We start from the raw sequence: 15,244 nt of genomic DNA, 5'->3' as shown, positions 1-15,244 counted from the left end.
AAGCCGGCCTACTTCCTGTCTTCTATCAAAATGCAAAAATATCAAACCTTTCCTCCTTCCACCCAGCCAATCAATATTTTTCTAAATGCCAGCAAATAGCTGGCACAAATGATATGCTAATTTCTAAGCTTTTTAATCAAGCCAAAAGCTGTAGTAAATTTGCATTTTGTTTACTTTTTTCCCTATTGTTTTGCCAGGCCAACAAAAGTGTGTGAGCCGCCGCGGCCCTTCGAATGAAATCAATCATGTAATTTATGTTAGCATAATATGCCCACCGAGCAGACAATTCCCTGTTACGCCGTCGAAATGGACTGCCAAGAAATAAATATTTAACAATAATTGATTTAAAAGTCGCATGCAAATGTCCCAGGATGAAGAAGGACGACGACGTCGACGAGTCCTGTTTAAGCCGCTTGGCACGTGGGTAAAACAGCGGCTGCTTTCGTACCATGGGGGTGTAGCTTCTTCTTTTTCTTTCTTTCTTTAATTTCCCCTCAGGATGCTAAGCAAACATCCTGGTTTTAAGGATATTCGGACTTGGCCCCCGCCTTTTAAGCGTGAAATTATAGAGAATATCCTTTAAAAAGCTTTTGATTTCGCTGGCTGTCCTCCCATCCGTGGACTATATGCAAATTGTCCTTCATCTGCTTAGCGCACAAAAGTTGTTTTCTTATTTTCCAAGGCAACCCAAGTGGCTCCAGTTTTCCTCCCCCCTCTCGTTCTCTGCCCTGCCTGACTAAATCGCATTTGCATGTCTTTGCCTGAAGTTGACCTCGTCTTGTTGAAGTTGCCGTTGCCGTTGCCGTTGCTGCGTCAGGTGTTGCCTACAGGATACTAATGTCCTCCTGTTAACGCTCTTAATGGCACAGACAAGCTGCCTGCATAATGGACTCCACCTCCAGCCACTCCTCTTCCCTATTCTTTGGTCCAAACCCACAACTGTCTTCATCTGTCAGCTGCATTCATTCACCTGCTCCGCGTCTAATGTTAATGACATCTCCTGGGCCAATGCATCAGGCCTTTTTGAGTGAGTATCGGAAAGCTTAGAAAAACTAGCTCAGCGGCTAGTCGAGGTTAAAGGATTCAAGAAGGAAGCTGAGCTGGGAATGGGAAAGATGAAGCTAGGAAGGTGACTTGACTTTAGGGATAAAAACCTAAGAATGCTCTGAACTTGGCAAATATTGATAAATATGATAAAATGGCTTGCAAAATAGATATTGTAAAAGGTAAGGAATTGAGAAGAAATGGGGAAATCATAAGACAAATTTCAGAAATTTTATCTATTTCCAACCTGAAAAATCTTAGCAAACCCTTGGACTTTCTCTAGAGAAGAGTAAACAGCGATCACATCTGCCCCACTGGGAGCAAAGACACAGGCATACCCATTCCTCCACCTCCTGCAACTCCTACCCATTTGGGTAACCGGGTAGACAAGGGAAATTAGCATTACTTCCGAGTGATCGCAATCTGCGCATACTAATTGCTGCTGGACCGGCGACAGCAGAGTCTCTCTCCGATTCATTCATTCATGGGGGCAATCATTGAAGGAAGGTCTCCTCACCAAACTTGGCAATGCCTGAATGATTCCGATGCTGTGCTGTGATTTTTTCCAGCCTGTCTAGACTTGGCATATAAGGCAGCGGCTGGAGACTAAGAAAGAGTCTCAAGTCTGAAGTCTGGAAAGCCAAGACCTAAGACGAGATGCAATGCAGAGAGCCTTGTTGTCTCCTTGGTAACGTTTCTGGGGAAAACGGGAACCCTTGGCTTTCCTGTGAAACGGCCACAAAACACCAATCATCCAACATCATTGTCAACACGCCAGCGTCGTCGTCTCTGTGTCGTCGGTCCATAAACGGAGGTTTCTTCTCTACCATTTAAGGATCGCCCAAGCTCTGTGGACTGTCATAACTTCTGGTAGGTAGGCGTACGGCTACGAGGATCTCCATTTGAGCGCCAGCATCTCAGCACTATGCGATCATCTCGGAGGAACTGTTTCCAAGCCAAAGCCATCATCGCCACATTGAGAAACGTCCAAAAAAGGCGCAGACGCCGCAGCTTCATGACGCGCGTTGGGAATATCCAATCCATCGTCATACTTTCCCTGCTCAAAGACTATATACCATATATATATATCCTTTCTTTTCTGAGATCTCCTAACAGCTACCAGCTGGTTCTCAAGCTCTCAAAGTGTCAAGCGTCAATTGCCGTTGAAGTTTATTGCCTTGGCAGCAATTAAGGCTTGGAGTTTGGGGTTCGGTCGCCAAAATCAATCCACTTTGATTTGATTTCTTGATTGGCTGTCGGGGGAATTGAAATGCATAATTGAATTATCAAATTAGAGTTGGTGTTTGGATAAATAATTGTTATTCTGTGGGGAGTTGGCGGTCTCAATGAGTCATTGGGTGTTGCTGGTCGAAATTTATGGTTGGAAAAAGGCAATTAGGAGTGGAAAACTTTAATGGTTAGGAAATCTGCATAAGTCTAGCAGTTCTTAATTGTTTGTTTAGATAAAATGGGACTAGGATTGTCTCTGAATGAAGTCTTTCAGCATAACTTAACCCCTAGTTAGTCTTTCTAACTTTTTTTCTTGTCAACTTCTGGGTACCTATAAAAATCTAGTAAATATTCCGAGACAGTAAATCTTTTTCAGCACTTTAAATCATACAAATTAGCAGCAGTTCCCTTAACCCCCCTAACCCCTAGCTTACTGCAATTTGGCTAAGTAAGTTTTTATTGCTACCAGTTTGAGCTTCAGCTTCTGCTAGGGCTGCCATTTCCCTTCAACTCTGTAGCTTTCTTTTCATATAACTCAAAGGGAAAAATTCATCACCGCAATATGCGCAACACACACCTAGTGAAAGAGAAAAAAGAAAATGTAGAAGAAAAGAAGTGGCTGTGGCAGTGGCAGGAAAATTGTCATAAAGGTGCAACTGACAACAGCAGAAGAGGAGGCGAGGCGAGGTTAGTAAATTTCAATTTATATGCAGAGAGAACTGTGAGTGAAAAGGCAGACACAGGACATGGGACATGGGACATCAGGCTAAGGAAGAGGATGAGGAAGAGGACAACAGAACGCACTGTCAAGGAGCCAGAGTGCAAAAAGTGTCAACGTTATATTTTCTCGAATTTTCCAAGATTTTTCTTGCCATTTTATTTCCCTCCTTGCTGTCATTTTTCCTTTTTTTTCCTTTTTTTTTATTTTTATTTTTGGTTGCCAGCGACGCAAGTGGAAAACGCAATTTCATTAGACAAATTGAAAAAAATAAGTGCAAGCATACAACAACAACAAAAACAAAAACTAAAGCCAAGGCTTCTATATATATCCCATATATATATCATATCATATAATATATATATCCCTATGTACCAGGAAGACTGACGCCATATTGCGGACAATCTGAAGATTTTCCCTGGTCGCTTGCCATTCGTTGCGTTTGCTTTTCCCTCGCACATATGTACATTGTAGGAGCAGAGTATAGTATATATCCAGATGGGCATCCAACGGTGGAGCAGCCTCGTCCTTTTCCAACAGGATGCTGCGCGCGCGTTGAAAAGAGGCGGAGACTCTCTGGCCAAGCGAAAAAATACAAAAAAACAAAAACAAAACTTTTGCCAGTGCCCGGAAAAAACGCCAAAGAAAGCTGGGAATGCAGCCCCGGAGTGTTCCTTATCAACGGACTCGGTTCGGCAGCATTCGCTTTCCCTTTCCCTTCACTTTCCTCGACTTTTCCCCGCTTTTTCCCCCACAAAACATTGCGTCGTCGCTGATTGGAAGCTTCGGCAAGTGACTCGTTTTTGGGGCGGAGCAAAAGCTTTCGACACAGTGGCGCCGCCAAATGGGGGAGAAATTGTGATAGAAAAGGGGGTTTGATTTTCTATTAAGGTTAAATTATTAATAATTGCAATAGTTAATAACTTTTTGTTACAAATAATTTGGATTTTTACCTTCTAGAACAGATTTTTGGCAACAAAAATTCTTAAAAAATATTTTTTATTAGAAAATTTTCACTTTTTGATCTAAATGCCATATATTTTATATATTATTAACAATCTACAATATATCAATTTCCCTGGCAGCTGCTATCATGCCAACAAAGCCCTCAGTAACCTCTCGAGCCACAGGGATTATATCCTCTGGTGGAAGGACAAAGCCCAGTTCTCCCTTATCCCGCAGCTCGATGGTGTAGGGTATCTTGATGTTCTTCACCGCATAGGCCCACTCCTTGCCCGAACCAGAGACCTCATCTGAAAGATATACACCATTATAAGGGATTATAAAGAATCCTAGATATATAGAAAAACTCACATAAAGTCGTGGCACTGGATCCGTAGGTGAAAACCGTACCATATCTCCTGAGTAGAGCATCGGAAAAGCCTTTGGCCACGTGCATCATTTGGGGATAGTGCTCAGGGAACTCAAGAGCAGTGTGCCCCCAGGGCGATAGTACATACTGACCATAGGAGTGCAAAGATATATAGATCTTAATGCTGCCATCTGGTATGGAGTTGTTTATGTAGGCGGTAAGCTGGCTGATCTCGGGATCAGATTCGGCAGAAGGTCCACCATAAAGCTCTGAGCAGGGATCGTCACTGGCTCCGGTCACTATATAAATGATATATTAGTTAGGAATTTAACTTGCTAAAGTAATAATAATATAAAATCTCCACTCACACATCCAAAGATAGTCAAAATTCCGATTCAGATCCGTTCCTATGCACTCCCCCGTAGGATCCGAGGGCAGCCGCGACTTTCGCCAAAGTCGTTCCTACAAGTCATGGGAATAGAGATTATCGGTCATTAATTGAGCTAATTGATTACTAGTTAGTAGTAGACGATAAGATAACACCGGCATTATAACGACATCGGCACTTATTTGATCTGATCGTGAAATCTAATCTCCAAGCGTCGGCTGCACTTTCAATTCCATTCATTATTTTTATTACGTAAACAATTTAGACTCACCACCTCGTGGGAATAAGAAAAACCATCAACGTTCAGGACAGGAATGATATACCAATCGACATTCTGAGCTATATCCCTGACGGCAGGATTCCTGGGCACCAGCAGCTCATCGATGAAGTAAGTGATGGTCGATGAGGTAATCCATTCGCGGGCATGAATGTTGGACTCTATAAAGACAGCGGGATTTCCTTGCTGATATGAAATCTTAATGCCTCTTATAGGTCTGCCTTCGTAGGAGTTTCCAATGGTAAAAGCTGTGACTATATCCGGATAACGTTCTTCGATTACATCCAGCCAGGCATAGATCTCTGCCAGAGTATGAAATTGAGTCCATTCCATGGTGGTAATACGCTGTTTGGGTCTCTGGGCATCAATGTGCACCTGGACATTGTCGATCTTGAGTTCATAGGTGAAGTTGTGGCTGGTCAGGAGGTTTTCAAAGGTCTCCTGGTATTGAGGTGGTAGCATTATGTCCGAGGATTCACCCAGGTGACGAGCCTCACGCCAACTGCTGAGCTGTGGAAAGTTTTCTCAGGTTTAAAAGGGATAGTTGGAGGGTTTTTCAACCCACCTTCAAGGCCTTCTCCTGAGAGTTAAGCAGTTTGAACTGCTCCAGGTCATCTATTCTCACTTTATAGACTTTAAAGTTATCATAACGGACTTGTTCTAGGCACGAAGTCAGGGCAAAAAGTCCTAGGAATAGCAGAATTTTAACCAACATACCGGTCTAGGGGAAAGTCAGTAGAGAACTGCCAAAGCCCCTCAAAGTTCCCACCTGATTAGGCCAAAACTTATCGCTGCGAGACTGCCCATTGAGCTCATTGAATAGGCCAAACTGTTTTTTATCAGCCATAAAAAAAACAAACAAACTATTTTTGGCCAAGAGAAATACAAATAGTAAATAAAAAAAAAGGAGAAAAACTTGAAGCAGTTCGAGTTGTCTGGGCAGGCCGAGCACTTCTGTACTTAGGCTGTCTCTCAACTTTGCACATAAATTTTGTGCAACGGCAGCCCATTTCATAGTAGGTCATTGCATAATGAAGTTACCGCCCCGAGGCACATAAATTTCCCTCGAGCCGGAGAGGAGATTTCAGAGACCGCTTTTCTCTGACTTGCGGCGCTTAGTGTTTAGGCCTTGTTAAGGTTTTGCCTTCGCTTTGAGTTTCAGTTGCCTTTTTTTTATGTCCTGTGGCGAGTGCTTAAAGGACTTCGCCCTGGGCTTTGGTCATATTTTGCGCGGGTATTAGAGGTACACGACTTGGTCGTTGTCACCGCATGAGGTGCGTCAACGTGTGTCCTCTACCGAAATGCCAAGAAGGTGTGAGGTTTTGCTAAGTTTCCTGGACATGAAAGGCGCATCAAAGTGGATTTCCTTCAAGGGATAGGAAACTACAGGGGTGGCCGGAAAATATTTCGCAAAAATGTTAATGGCTGTGTGAAATATCGGTGGAAAATGCTAAACTTTCGGGAGCATTCAATCTGTTTAACTTTTTTGACTGGCCAATGGAGAAGGGTGAAGAATTTACAGCTTTTACGTTAAATCAGGGACTTAACAGCAATTTACAAGCTTCTTCAAGTTAAGCATTCAAGTTCTTTGGGTACTAAAAATCATCTTGATTTATGGAAGATGTTTGTTTTGGCATTCGGATGATTGCTACTCTTAACGAAACTGCTTATAACTTCATCAAAAATGATCAAGAATCTGAAACTAATCAGCCTTGAAAAGTATTTCCTATCACATCTATTAGAAAACTTGAATATAACTTTTAAAATCTTTGAAGAAAGTCCAGTACAGTATGGGTTTCCTTGGAATCTACTTACCCCTGATGCTCACGGCCTGGGGAATGCAGCTTTGTCCTCACCTTTACATGTCAAGTCAATCGGTTTTAAGTCTGATGATCACCAACATTACCAAGGCCTTTGTAGAGGCCAATCTGTATGCTATATTCACGACGATAGTACTGATGATGCCCTCGAAAATGTTTACCACCGAAAGGCAATACAACTTCAAAGGCGTCTTCGTCATACCCTATTTGATGCAGTATTTAACCTGCTTTTGGACTACCATACAAAATATCAAGGAACTTCTAACGAACCCCGCCATGCTGGTTATGGAGGACTATGTCCTGGTCTATATAAAAATGATCTTGATCTTTGGACTGCAGCTTTTCTCGTTGACAGAAATGGTTTTCATTTTGTTCTACAGCTTAAAGAAGGAACCGCAGTAGTTAGAGTGTGAAAGAAGTTAAATCAGAAGGAAAGAGCTCCCAGAACCAGCAGCTATTAGACAAAATTAAAGCCTCTTCCACTACAGCAACAACTCCTTTCAACAATTAGCTGCGGATTATTTGATTAGCCCGCTAATTGCCTTGTCCCCAGCACCGCACCAAATAAATTCTAAGAACACTTAGTCCTTATCACCAGCAATAAAGGCGAGCCAAGCGGGATTAAAGCCGAAAAACTGGATGGCGTTGGCTTACAAGTCCTGCGGCGAAAACTTGCTCCTTAAAACTTTCGACACCTTTTTCGGCTGGCGCGTAAAACTTTTTAACCAACAGAGAAAACACAACACTTGCCGTGGCGCGTGCGATAAGCTTGAGCCGCATTTTTAATTGCCAAAAGTCCTTGGCTGCCTTCGACTTAACGGCTCCCAAGCAAGGACTCGCCTGAAGCAGCCTTTAAAGTGTCATAAATATCGCGAAGTTAACATTTCCTGCCTGGCTTTTAATTGTGTGGCGGTTGTTGCGGTTAAAAAGGGGGGAGAAAAAAAGGCAACCATAACATAAATCTCATTGCTTGGTCCGGGAGCACATGTCGTATGCTTAATATTTTTCACTCAACTCGCGAAAAAATGTCAATGCCGGAAAGCGTTTAGCATTCGGTTTTTTCTCTGTTAGCCGTGGATTTAATTAGCCTCAAAATGTAACCGGAAAATGGCAACCTGGCATGCCACATGCCCAGTGTCCTCGCTAGGGCTGTGAAAGGGTCAGGATAAGCCAAGGAAGTGGACTTTGGCCAAGGAAGGAAGTTGCATGTTTGGCCTCAAGTTCAATTTGCTGGCTTAAGTCACATTTTTCGGACAGCTAAGGAAGTGTTTTAGGGGTTAAGGAAAGGAGGGTAAGGGAAAACATTTAGATGAGAGATGGAAAACTGATTCATAAGCAGGGGTTTGATTTTTAAGGGAAAAGTTTAAGCTAAGAGCTAAGTTTAAGCTTAAGAAGGTTTATAAAAATTATACAAAAAATTCTAATGAATTATAGAAATCTTTAAAGCAGGAACCATTGCTTCTTTTAGGCTTTTTAATAACAGCTTTAATTATGATTTATTATCCAACTTTATCAGCTGAAATCTTAAACATCTTCCACTCCGCTTGACTTACTCCTAATTCCCGGTTAGATTACTATCAGAACCAAGATTAATACTAAAAATTAGTTATAAAAAAACACAGAAACCCCCCTTGACTTAAGCCAACTCTTTCCTTTCTTACAAAATTAAAAGAGAAAACCCACCCATTCTCACCTAAATCTTTTCCGCATGTTCTTTGGCCATTAATGCAACATCCAAGACTTCTGATCGTTATCATCACAATTATAACCTACCTTCCTTGAGCTAGCCACCTCTATTGTTAATTTGACTTCATTTCCAGGTGTAGAATACCAAGAACAATTCCAGCTAAGTGGCTCCATGCGTTGACACGCCCAACTGGAGCAGCAATTACCTGGGAATAATTAACGCCCAGGCATAGCAATCTAATTGCACGCTTGTGTGATCATCTCTTTTGCACCGATTCCAATATATATCTGTATATATATCTATATATCATCCAAAACCAATGTGACAACAAGTGACTTTTAGCCCTTAGGGCGTGGCTCATAACGAAGGCTATGATGATGATGATGTGCCGTGTTCAGTAAGCGATTATTTTTTCAGCTTTTCTTCAGCGGCTTCGAATTGTTTTCATTTCGTGTGCTTTTTTTTTAAACGTCGTCGCTGCTGGCAGCTATTTATGGTTAAATGAAGCGATTTGTTTGTTGTCATTATGCGTTGTAGCGTTAAAACATTTTCGCTTTATTTTTTCTACTCTCGAAAAATTGTTTTTCCACTGCCGCCGCCAAAGCGAGAGAATTTTTGGGGCATGGAAGTGGCTGCGTGTGTGTGTGTGAAAGACAGCAAATAGCCTCAGGTTGAAGTGGTTGGGATTTTTTGGCACATCCGTCAGTGACTCAGGTGGTTGGTTGGTTGGGTGGGGGAGGGGTGTGTGACGAGGTAAGTGGCTGGAGCGAAGGCCTTCTAAGCGCCGCTGTCGATGTGTGAATTCCAAACAAGCTGCGGCAGCTGTTCAGCATCTAGCTGGGAAGAGATGGAAAGGTAAAAAAATATTCTGAGAATTGCTCTTTTTTTTATGAGGTAGAATAGGAAATGGTTGGGGTTTATAGTAGATTCGGTGAAGGGCAGAGAGAGGCTTTCCTGTAAGCCCTTCTATGGGCATCTCAAAGAGGTTTCCTGCTCAGCTTTTTAACTTCATTTTTACTCCTTTAAGCTTTATGATGATGATAGTTTCTTTTAAGATTTTGATAACTTCAACTTTAAGGTATAGTTCTTGATATGTTATGCCAACTCATGGTTAAGCTATGCATTTCTCCTTCTTCAAGTTGTAAACTAGATTAAGCTTTATAACTTTCCAAACAGTCTTTTCCTTTAGAAACATTTATCATAGACCACCAGTATCCCTTCCTCACATCATCAACTTAATTCCACCTTGACATTCTTTCAACTTGTGGCCGAGAACCCACATCAGCGATCTCAGACATGCTAACTAAGCCCTTCACCTCAATGCTGTCAATGCTGGCTATGGATGCTGGGATGCTGGGATGTGGATATGCTGATGCCACCGTGGGCGTTTGTCTCCGCCTAATCCGCTTTTAAAGTAAGTAACAAAGTAGAGAAAATAAAACGCAAACCGGAAATCACAAGTCAAGTTGATGAACTGTCGCTGGCATAGCCTGTCCTCCGCTTGAAAATCGGGCAGACGCACACAAAAGACATGGCACCTGCAAAAAAAAAACAAACTTTGCAGACACATTTGGACCCTTTGGAGGACTCCCCTACCCCCCACCTCTATGTTAGAGATTTACGCATTTATTTTGCATTTTTTTATTTACCGCACAAAACATGCGCGCAGATTTAAGTAAAAATTCGAAGGCTGGAAAGGCAAAAACGAAAAGTAAAAAAAAAGCAAAGAGTTGGTTAGACACATTTTTCGGATGGCTTGTCGATTTGCCTGCGTTGACATGACAAAAGGCTGAGATCTGCATACATTTGCATGTCATTGGACATCGCATTGGATCGCATCATCAGGCAAGGACACCGAAATCCCCTTAAGACATTCGCTGGGTATTGCTCCAGAAGAACAAGCCGTTTGCCCACGTTAACAATATGTTAAGTTGCCCTAAGACAGACTAAGGCAGCTCCACAGAGATACATTTACAACCTTGGCCTGAACGAGTTAATCGCTTAATGTCGTCTCCTTTTTTTTTGAGTCATTTGTCAGCTGTCTGTTGTGACTTTTCAGTTGGGTTTTGGTTTGGTTTGGGTTTTAGGGTGGTTGGGTTGGCATAATTGCAATTTGTTTGAATTAACCAGTTAGATCGAGGCATTGACAGGAGCTCTCCAAAGACCAATAGTCATTACTCTAAAAGATACCCAAATTTATGGCCAGTCTCTGGACCATTAACCAAAAGGAACCAAATTGCCTTTGGCTGGTCAGCACTCGAGGCTAATGTCCTCACTATTTACTGACCAACTGATAACTCCAACCGCCCCTTCTCCCAAAAAAAAGAGGTAATAAATATCAAAAGCACCCTGGAGGCAAATATTTACTTTAAAATTGAAACCTCCCAGCCTCACATTTTTCCCTGTTTGTTTAAGCTCGCTCTGTAAGTGCGTGAAAGGGTTGGCAGGCGACTCAAATAAAGAAAATTGTGGGAAAAAGAAGCCTTTAATGGCCTCGCTTTTTGATGTTTCCTTGTTGAGGCGTGGGTGTTGGCAGGCAATTGGCCAACTCCCCTAAGTCCACACATCAATAGCATTTCCTAGCTCTATCGTATCTAACCCATCAATAAGAAAGAACGTTGCTCAAATTCAATTTAATGTTATTTTCAGAATTTTTATTGCCTGCTAAATTGTTTTTATAGGCCTTTCGCAACCAGCCAGAAGCTCTTCTTCTCGGCCACTTTAATTTCTTTATTTCCTTTAGTTTTTTTCTACTTTTTTCTGCTTTTTTCTCCTTTCTGTGGGCTGTTATCTGGCTGGCAATTGCCAGACCATAAAAATTAACAATTAACAGCGAGCTGGAAATGAACAATCGCAAATCGCGGTTTACAAAATAGCCGTGGAAATGCCATGATATAAAGTACAAAAAATGGCGTGACACAGAGAGGGAAAACTTGGGGAAATGAGAGATGGCAAACTTGGGAGTACTCTATGTTTGAGTTATATGGAAAAAGTTGAATTTTTGAGTTAGAAAAAACAAAGTTTTCTGTTTATAAAATACCATAAAGTTAAGTTTAGTTTCTCACCTATCCCAAAAGGGTCTCATAGTTAACCTACCCAACCATCTCCTGCCTAACATAGAGAATAATTATGAGACCGCTAACCGTGGCGGGCAGCGGACAGGGCGAACAGCGCGGACAAAAAGGGTTATGAATGTGGAATTGTCATGCAAGAATTAGCCATGTTCTATGTTCTGGCCACGTCGCGAGTATTTCGTTACATTTTATATATATTTTTGTTAACCCCTTTTTCGCCCTCAGTTTTATTGTATATTTTTTCCGCTGTCTTTTGGCTGGTTTTGTGGCTAACCGTCACGTCAAGTCAGCCAGCCTAGCTGGCTTTTTATGGCCATTACCATTTGGCCCGGAATGTCCAGCAATTATTTCCAAAATGCTGGAAAAAACATTGCTAAATGTTTGCCATGTTTGACTGACGCTCAGGAAACGTAAACATTTAGTGTAGTCCCCTTTCCTCTTCTAGAGTTTTCCCACCCCCACCCAGGAGTCACCTCATATGCATTCATAACTAACCCGATGGAAAATGCATTTTAATGTGCGCAAAAATCCAATTTAAATTCAGAGCATTTTCTCATCTCTCCCTCAGCTTTTTCTCGGCAGACGCAGCATGCAATCACAAAATTAGTTGGCGACGAGATAAGAATTTTACTGCTTTGCCATATAAAAATACTATATATATATATACTCCAGATATATATATGATATAGAAGAGTAATGCGTATAAATCAACGAAATGGGAGGGTGCAGTTGCAAACAAATTCCAAATAATTCCTGTGAGCGACGTGGAAAATTCATTTGACAAAATGCACAAAAAAGCAATTTCGAGCTGCAGACAAATTGAAATATACGCAAGGAGCAGGTGCCGTTTGCAGGAGGGCGGTTGGGCGTGGTACTGCAGTGACAGTTGGGTAAATAAATATGTATATAATAGGAGTATATAGGGAGAAGGCGAGGCGACATTCGTTCATGTATTTGGTGTACGAAGATGCAGCCACCACCTAAAAGTATGCTACGAAAACAGACGAAGCTGCTAGTGCTGCTGCTGTTGCTGCTTCTTCCTCTGCACACACAGCTGCCGTATGTGAGAGGGGCCTACGTTAGTATGTGTGGGTGTGCCTGAGCTTTCTGTGTGTGTGAGTGGTGTGCGATTCGCCATTCGCGCGTTGAAAATAGGAGGAGCTGAGAAAAACTTTCCATGCGCAGTTCAAAGTGCTAACAACAAAATATGAACGTGAAAAATATGCGCTTAAATATTGGGAAAATTCCCAAAAAAAAAAAAAAAAAAAAACTACTACTACTTGGATGAAAACTCTATGAAATGTTAGCAGCTTATTTAAAGAACTTCTCCATTGCCGAAAGCATAGAAATTTGCATTTTACGCGAAATATAAATTACGAACATAAAAGTCATGCATTTTAAGCTCACTTTTCTGTTAGTCAAAAATAAGTTTAATTTTAGAAGCAATTTCAATTTAACTTTAAGTTATGTGTTTTAAAGTCTTAACCTTATAAAGCTTTTCCAACAAGGGTTTCCTCCTCTTACTTATTTTCAAACTTTTTTCTATGTTTTTTCCAACTAATGCGGAAAAGGCGGAGCTCATTGCCTGTCATTTGGGTTTTTACCGCCCACTTTTAGGGTTAAACCCAACGACCGGCAAGTCCTGTAGTCACCCGCTGTGATAGATATCTCTGGGTATTAGTAAAAAAGTCAGGTCTTGGCTAGCAAAGTGAGTGAACTCCAAGGTATCGATGGCATCGATGGCCCAACAGGCCGTTTAGCGCCATCAGACAATTCCCGCTGGCTCAGCGGCATTCACGCGTGCGCAAACGGGTTATAGGAGGTTATATATATATATACGATATAAGTTAAAGATCGGGGGGAAAAACAAGATGAATGCAAGCTGAGAGCAACCAACAACAATCAGTCGATTGTCACAGATATTTGTCATGTTTCCCTGGCCAAACTTTCCCTGCTGGTTCTGGCCTGCAAAACGTTGTAAAAATGTCAATTGCCTTCGATTGTTTTTTTCTGTGTGTTTGCTTTGGTTTTTTTTTCTTCACTCCATCCATCGATCGGATTTCATGTAATTACATTGTTTTCTGATTCATAATTAATTTGATCTGTTCTCTGGCCGAACGAACAGCCCCGCATTTTTCTGAGCACTCCGACTGATTTTTACATGAGCTCGCTGGCAATCGAACATTGATAGTTACTGAGTGATGATTTAATGAGGCAAACGTGGCATGTTGTGAATGAAATCAATTTTGTGAATGTGCAGAATGGCAAAAAGAAAAAAAAAATAAAAACAATCCGACGAACCGCATGGAAACATCCCAGGAAGCGGGAAGGACGGATAGACGTTGAGCCTGCTACATAGTTGCCAGTACCACTTGCAGCATAAATATCTCTCCAGTTGGGTGTTGTAATGAGACATATGAATCAATGCAATGTTGATTGAGTCGGTCTGTGTTCTGGTTTCAGCTGCCAATGTGCTTTTCTTATTAGTCAAGTCTTGGATAGATTAGCCAGTCGTGGTTTTCCAAAAAGGCAAGAAATATCTTCCAAAACGGGAATCAGCTTTGTGAATGAACCCAAAAAATATTTAAATATTTATTGAAAGATTTTTATTACCTAAAAATCCAATTAAAAAAGGTCGCCTCAAGACATATTTCCCTCTAATATATTCATAATTTTTCCCAACTTTTCCTCTCTGTGATATCGAAACTTCCATTGAGAAACCTACAAAACCGCGCAACTTTTTTATCCGCAACGCACGACTTGTGATTGACAAATTAATGCGGATCACAAATCAACACCTCAACATGTTAATCATATCAGAGAAAAGGCAGGGTTAGAGGGCTAAAAGAAGACCCTGAAAATGAACCCTCTCGGAGTTGCGAGCCGTACAAACCCCTGGAAAACAAAAATTAATTAAAAACATCAACAGAACGCGTGGAGATTTACAAATGTCTCTGCTTGGGCTGCTGGAATTAGTTCAGATGAGGATGATGGATTCTTTACTGGGAAATGGTTTTGTGGTTTTATTTTTGGTTTTTCGAGAGGGCTGGTGTGGGTGGTGTGACTCCCAGTCACACCTTTTCAGAGCTGATGGCTTGATAAACGACGACGACGACGACCGCAGATTCATTCATGGTTCACGGAACCCTGAACCGGGCTCTAATCAGCAACCCTTTTGTGTGAGAACTCGCCCTGAAACTGGGTTGGTTTTATTTTTATTTTCATTTTTTTTGATATGCAGATTTGGAAAATTCCCAAAAAAAAAAAAAAAAAAGAGAATGGGAACCGATGATGATGTCATTCGTTGGCTGACAAAACGCTTGACTGATTACACTTGTATTTGTTTTGTGTACAGAAGCTCAATATGCTAAAGGATATGGAAGGATTTTAAATTGTCGTTGACTCCCTCCTTGCCTTGCCTTTGTTAGCCGGGAGGGTGATGAATTTGGTTTATTGAAAGGCGTCAGGGCGTGAAATGATGTGTGTCAATTGCATGAATGCCACGGCATTTTCCACATTTCCCACATCCTTTCTAGCATCCTTCCAGGACAACTACATCACACTCCTAACTTGACAGCGATTATGCAAATCGTTTTGAGTTGGCGAGATAAAACTGCATTCATTTTGGGGTAAAAGCCTTTGTCCAGGTCTTAAGCTGCTTTCACACCGCCACGCCACGCCAAACTCTCGAGAC

The 15,244-nt window shown here is 41.6% G+C and overlaps 2 protein-coding genes across 2 annotated transcripts; one reads left to right on the top strand and one right to left on the bottom strand.

The window, feature by feature from the left end:
• Positions 1-3,995: 3,995 nt before the first annotated feature.
• On the bottom strand, positions 3,996-5,829 carry LOC108113946 (zinc carboxypeptidase). Its single transcript, XM_017224658.2, has 5 exons — positions 5,535-5,829; positions 4,964-5,479; positions 4,673-4,766; positions 4,307-4,603; positions 3,996-4,245 (listed from the first exon to the last, which is right to left on the bottom strand). Exons 1-5 carry the CDS (start codon positions 5,682-5,684, stop codon positions 4,052-4,054), a joined length of 1,251 nt encoding a protein of 416 aa, XP_017080147.2. The 5' UTR covers positions 5,685-5,829; the 3' UTR covers positions 3,996-4,051.
• An 853-nt stretch (positions 5,830-6,682) lies between these two features.
• Positions 6,683-7,191, top strand: LOC108113947. Its single transcript, XM_017224659.2, has one exon. The coding sequence runs from the start codon at positions 6,760-6,762 to the stop codon at positions 7,189-7,191; it is 432 nt and encodes a 143-aa protein (XP_017080148.2). The 5' UTR covers positions 6,683-6,759.
• Positions 7,192-15,244: the final 8,053 nt, after the last annotated feature.

This window comes from Drosophila eugracilis, unplaced genomic scaffold (genome assembly GCF_018153835.1).
Source record: "Drosophila eugracilis isolate 14026-0451.02 unplaced genomic scaffold, ASM1815383v1 contig_2154, whole genome shotgun sequence".
NCBI classification, from domain to species: Eukaryota; Metazoa; Arthropoda; class Insecta; order Diptera; family Drosophilidae; genus Drosophila; species Drosophila eugracilis.
Note: the sequence above shows the minus strand (reverse complement) of the source record. Positions and strands in the feature narration are given on the sequence as shown.

What these genes read in the sequence shown, in the direction of transcription:
- LOC108113947 (XM_017224659.2), top strand. Translation starts at nt 6,760, where the DNA reads ATGGGTTTCCTTGGAATCTACTTACCCCTGATGCTCACGGCCTGGGGA.
- LOC108113946 (XM_017224658.2), bottom strand. Translation starts at nt 5,684, where the DNA reads ATGTTGGTTAAAATTCTGCTATTCCTAGGACTTTTTGCCCTGACTTCG. An exon ending in CTCAGGAGAAGGCCTTGAAG is followed by an intron (nt 5,480 to 5,534) that starts GTGGGTTGAAAA and finishes AACTTTCCACAG; the next exon opens with CTCAGCAGTTGGCGTGAGGC. An exon ending in TTTCTTATTCCCACGAGGTG is followed by an intron (nt 4,767 to 4,963) that starts GTGAGTCTAAAT and finishes CATGACTTGTAG; the next exon opens with GAACGACTTTGGCGAAAGTC.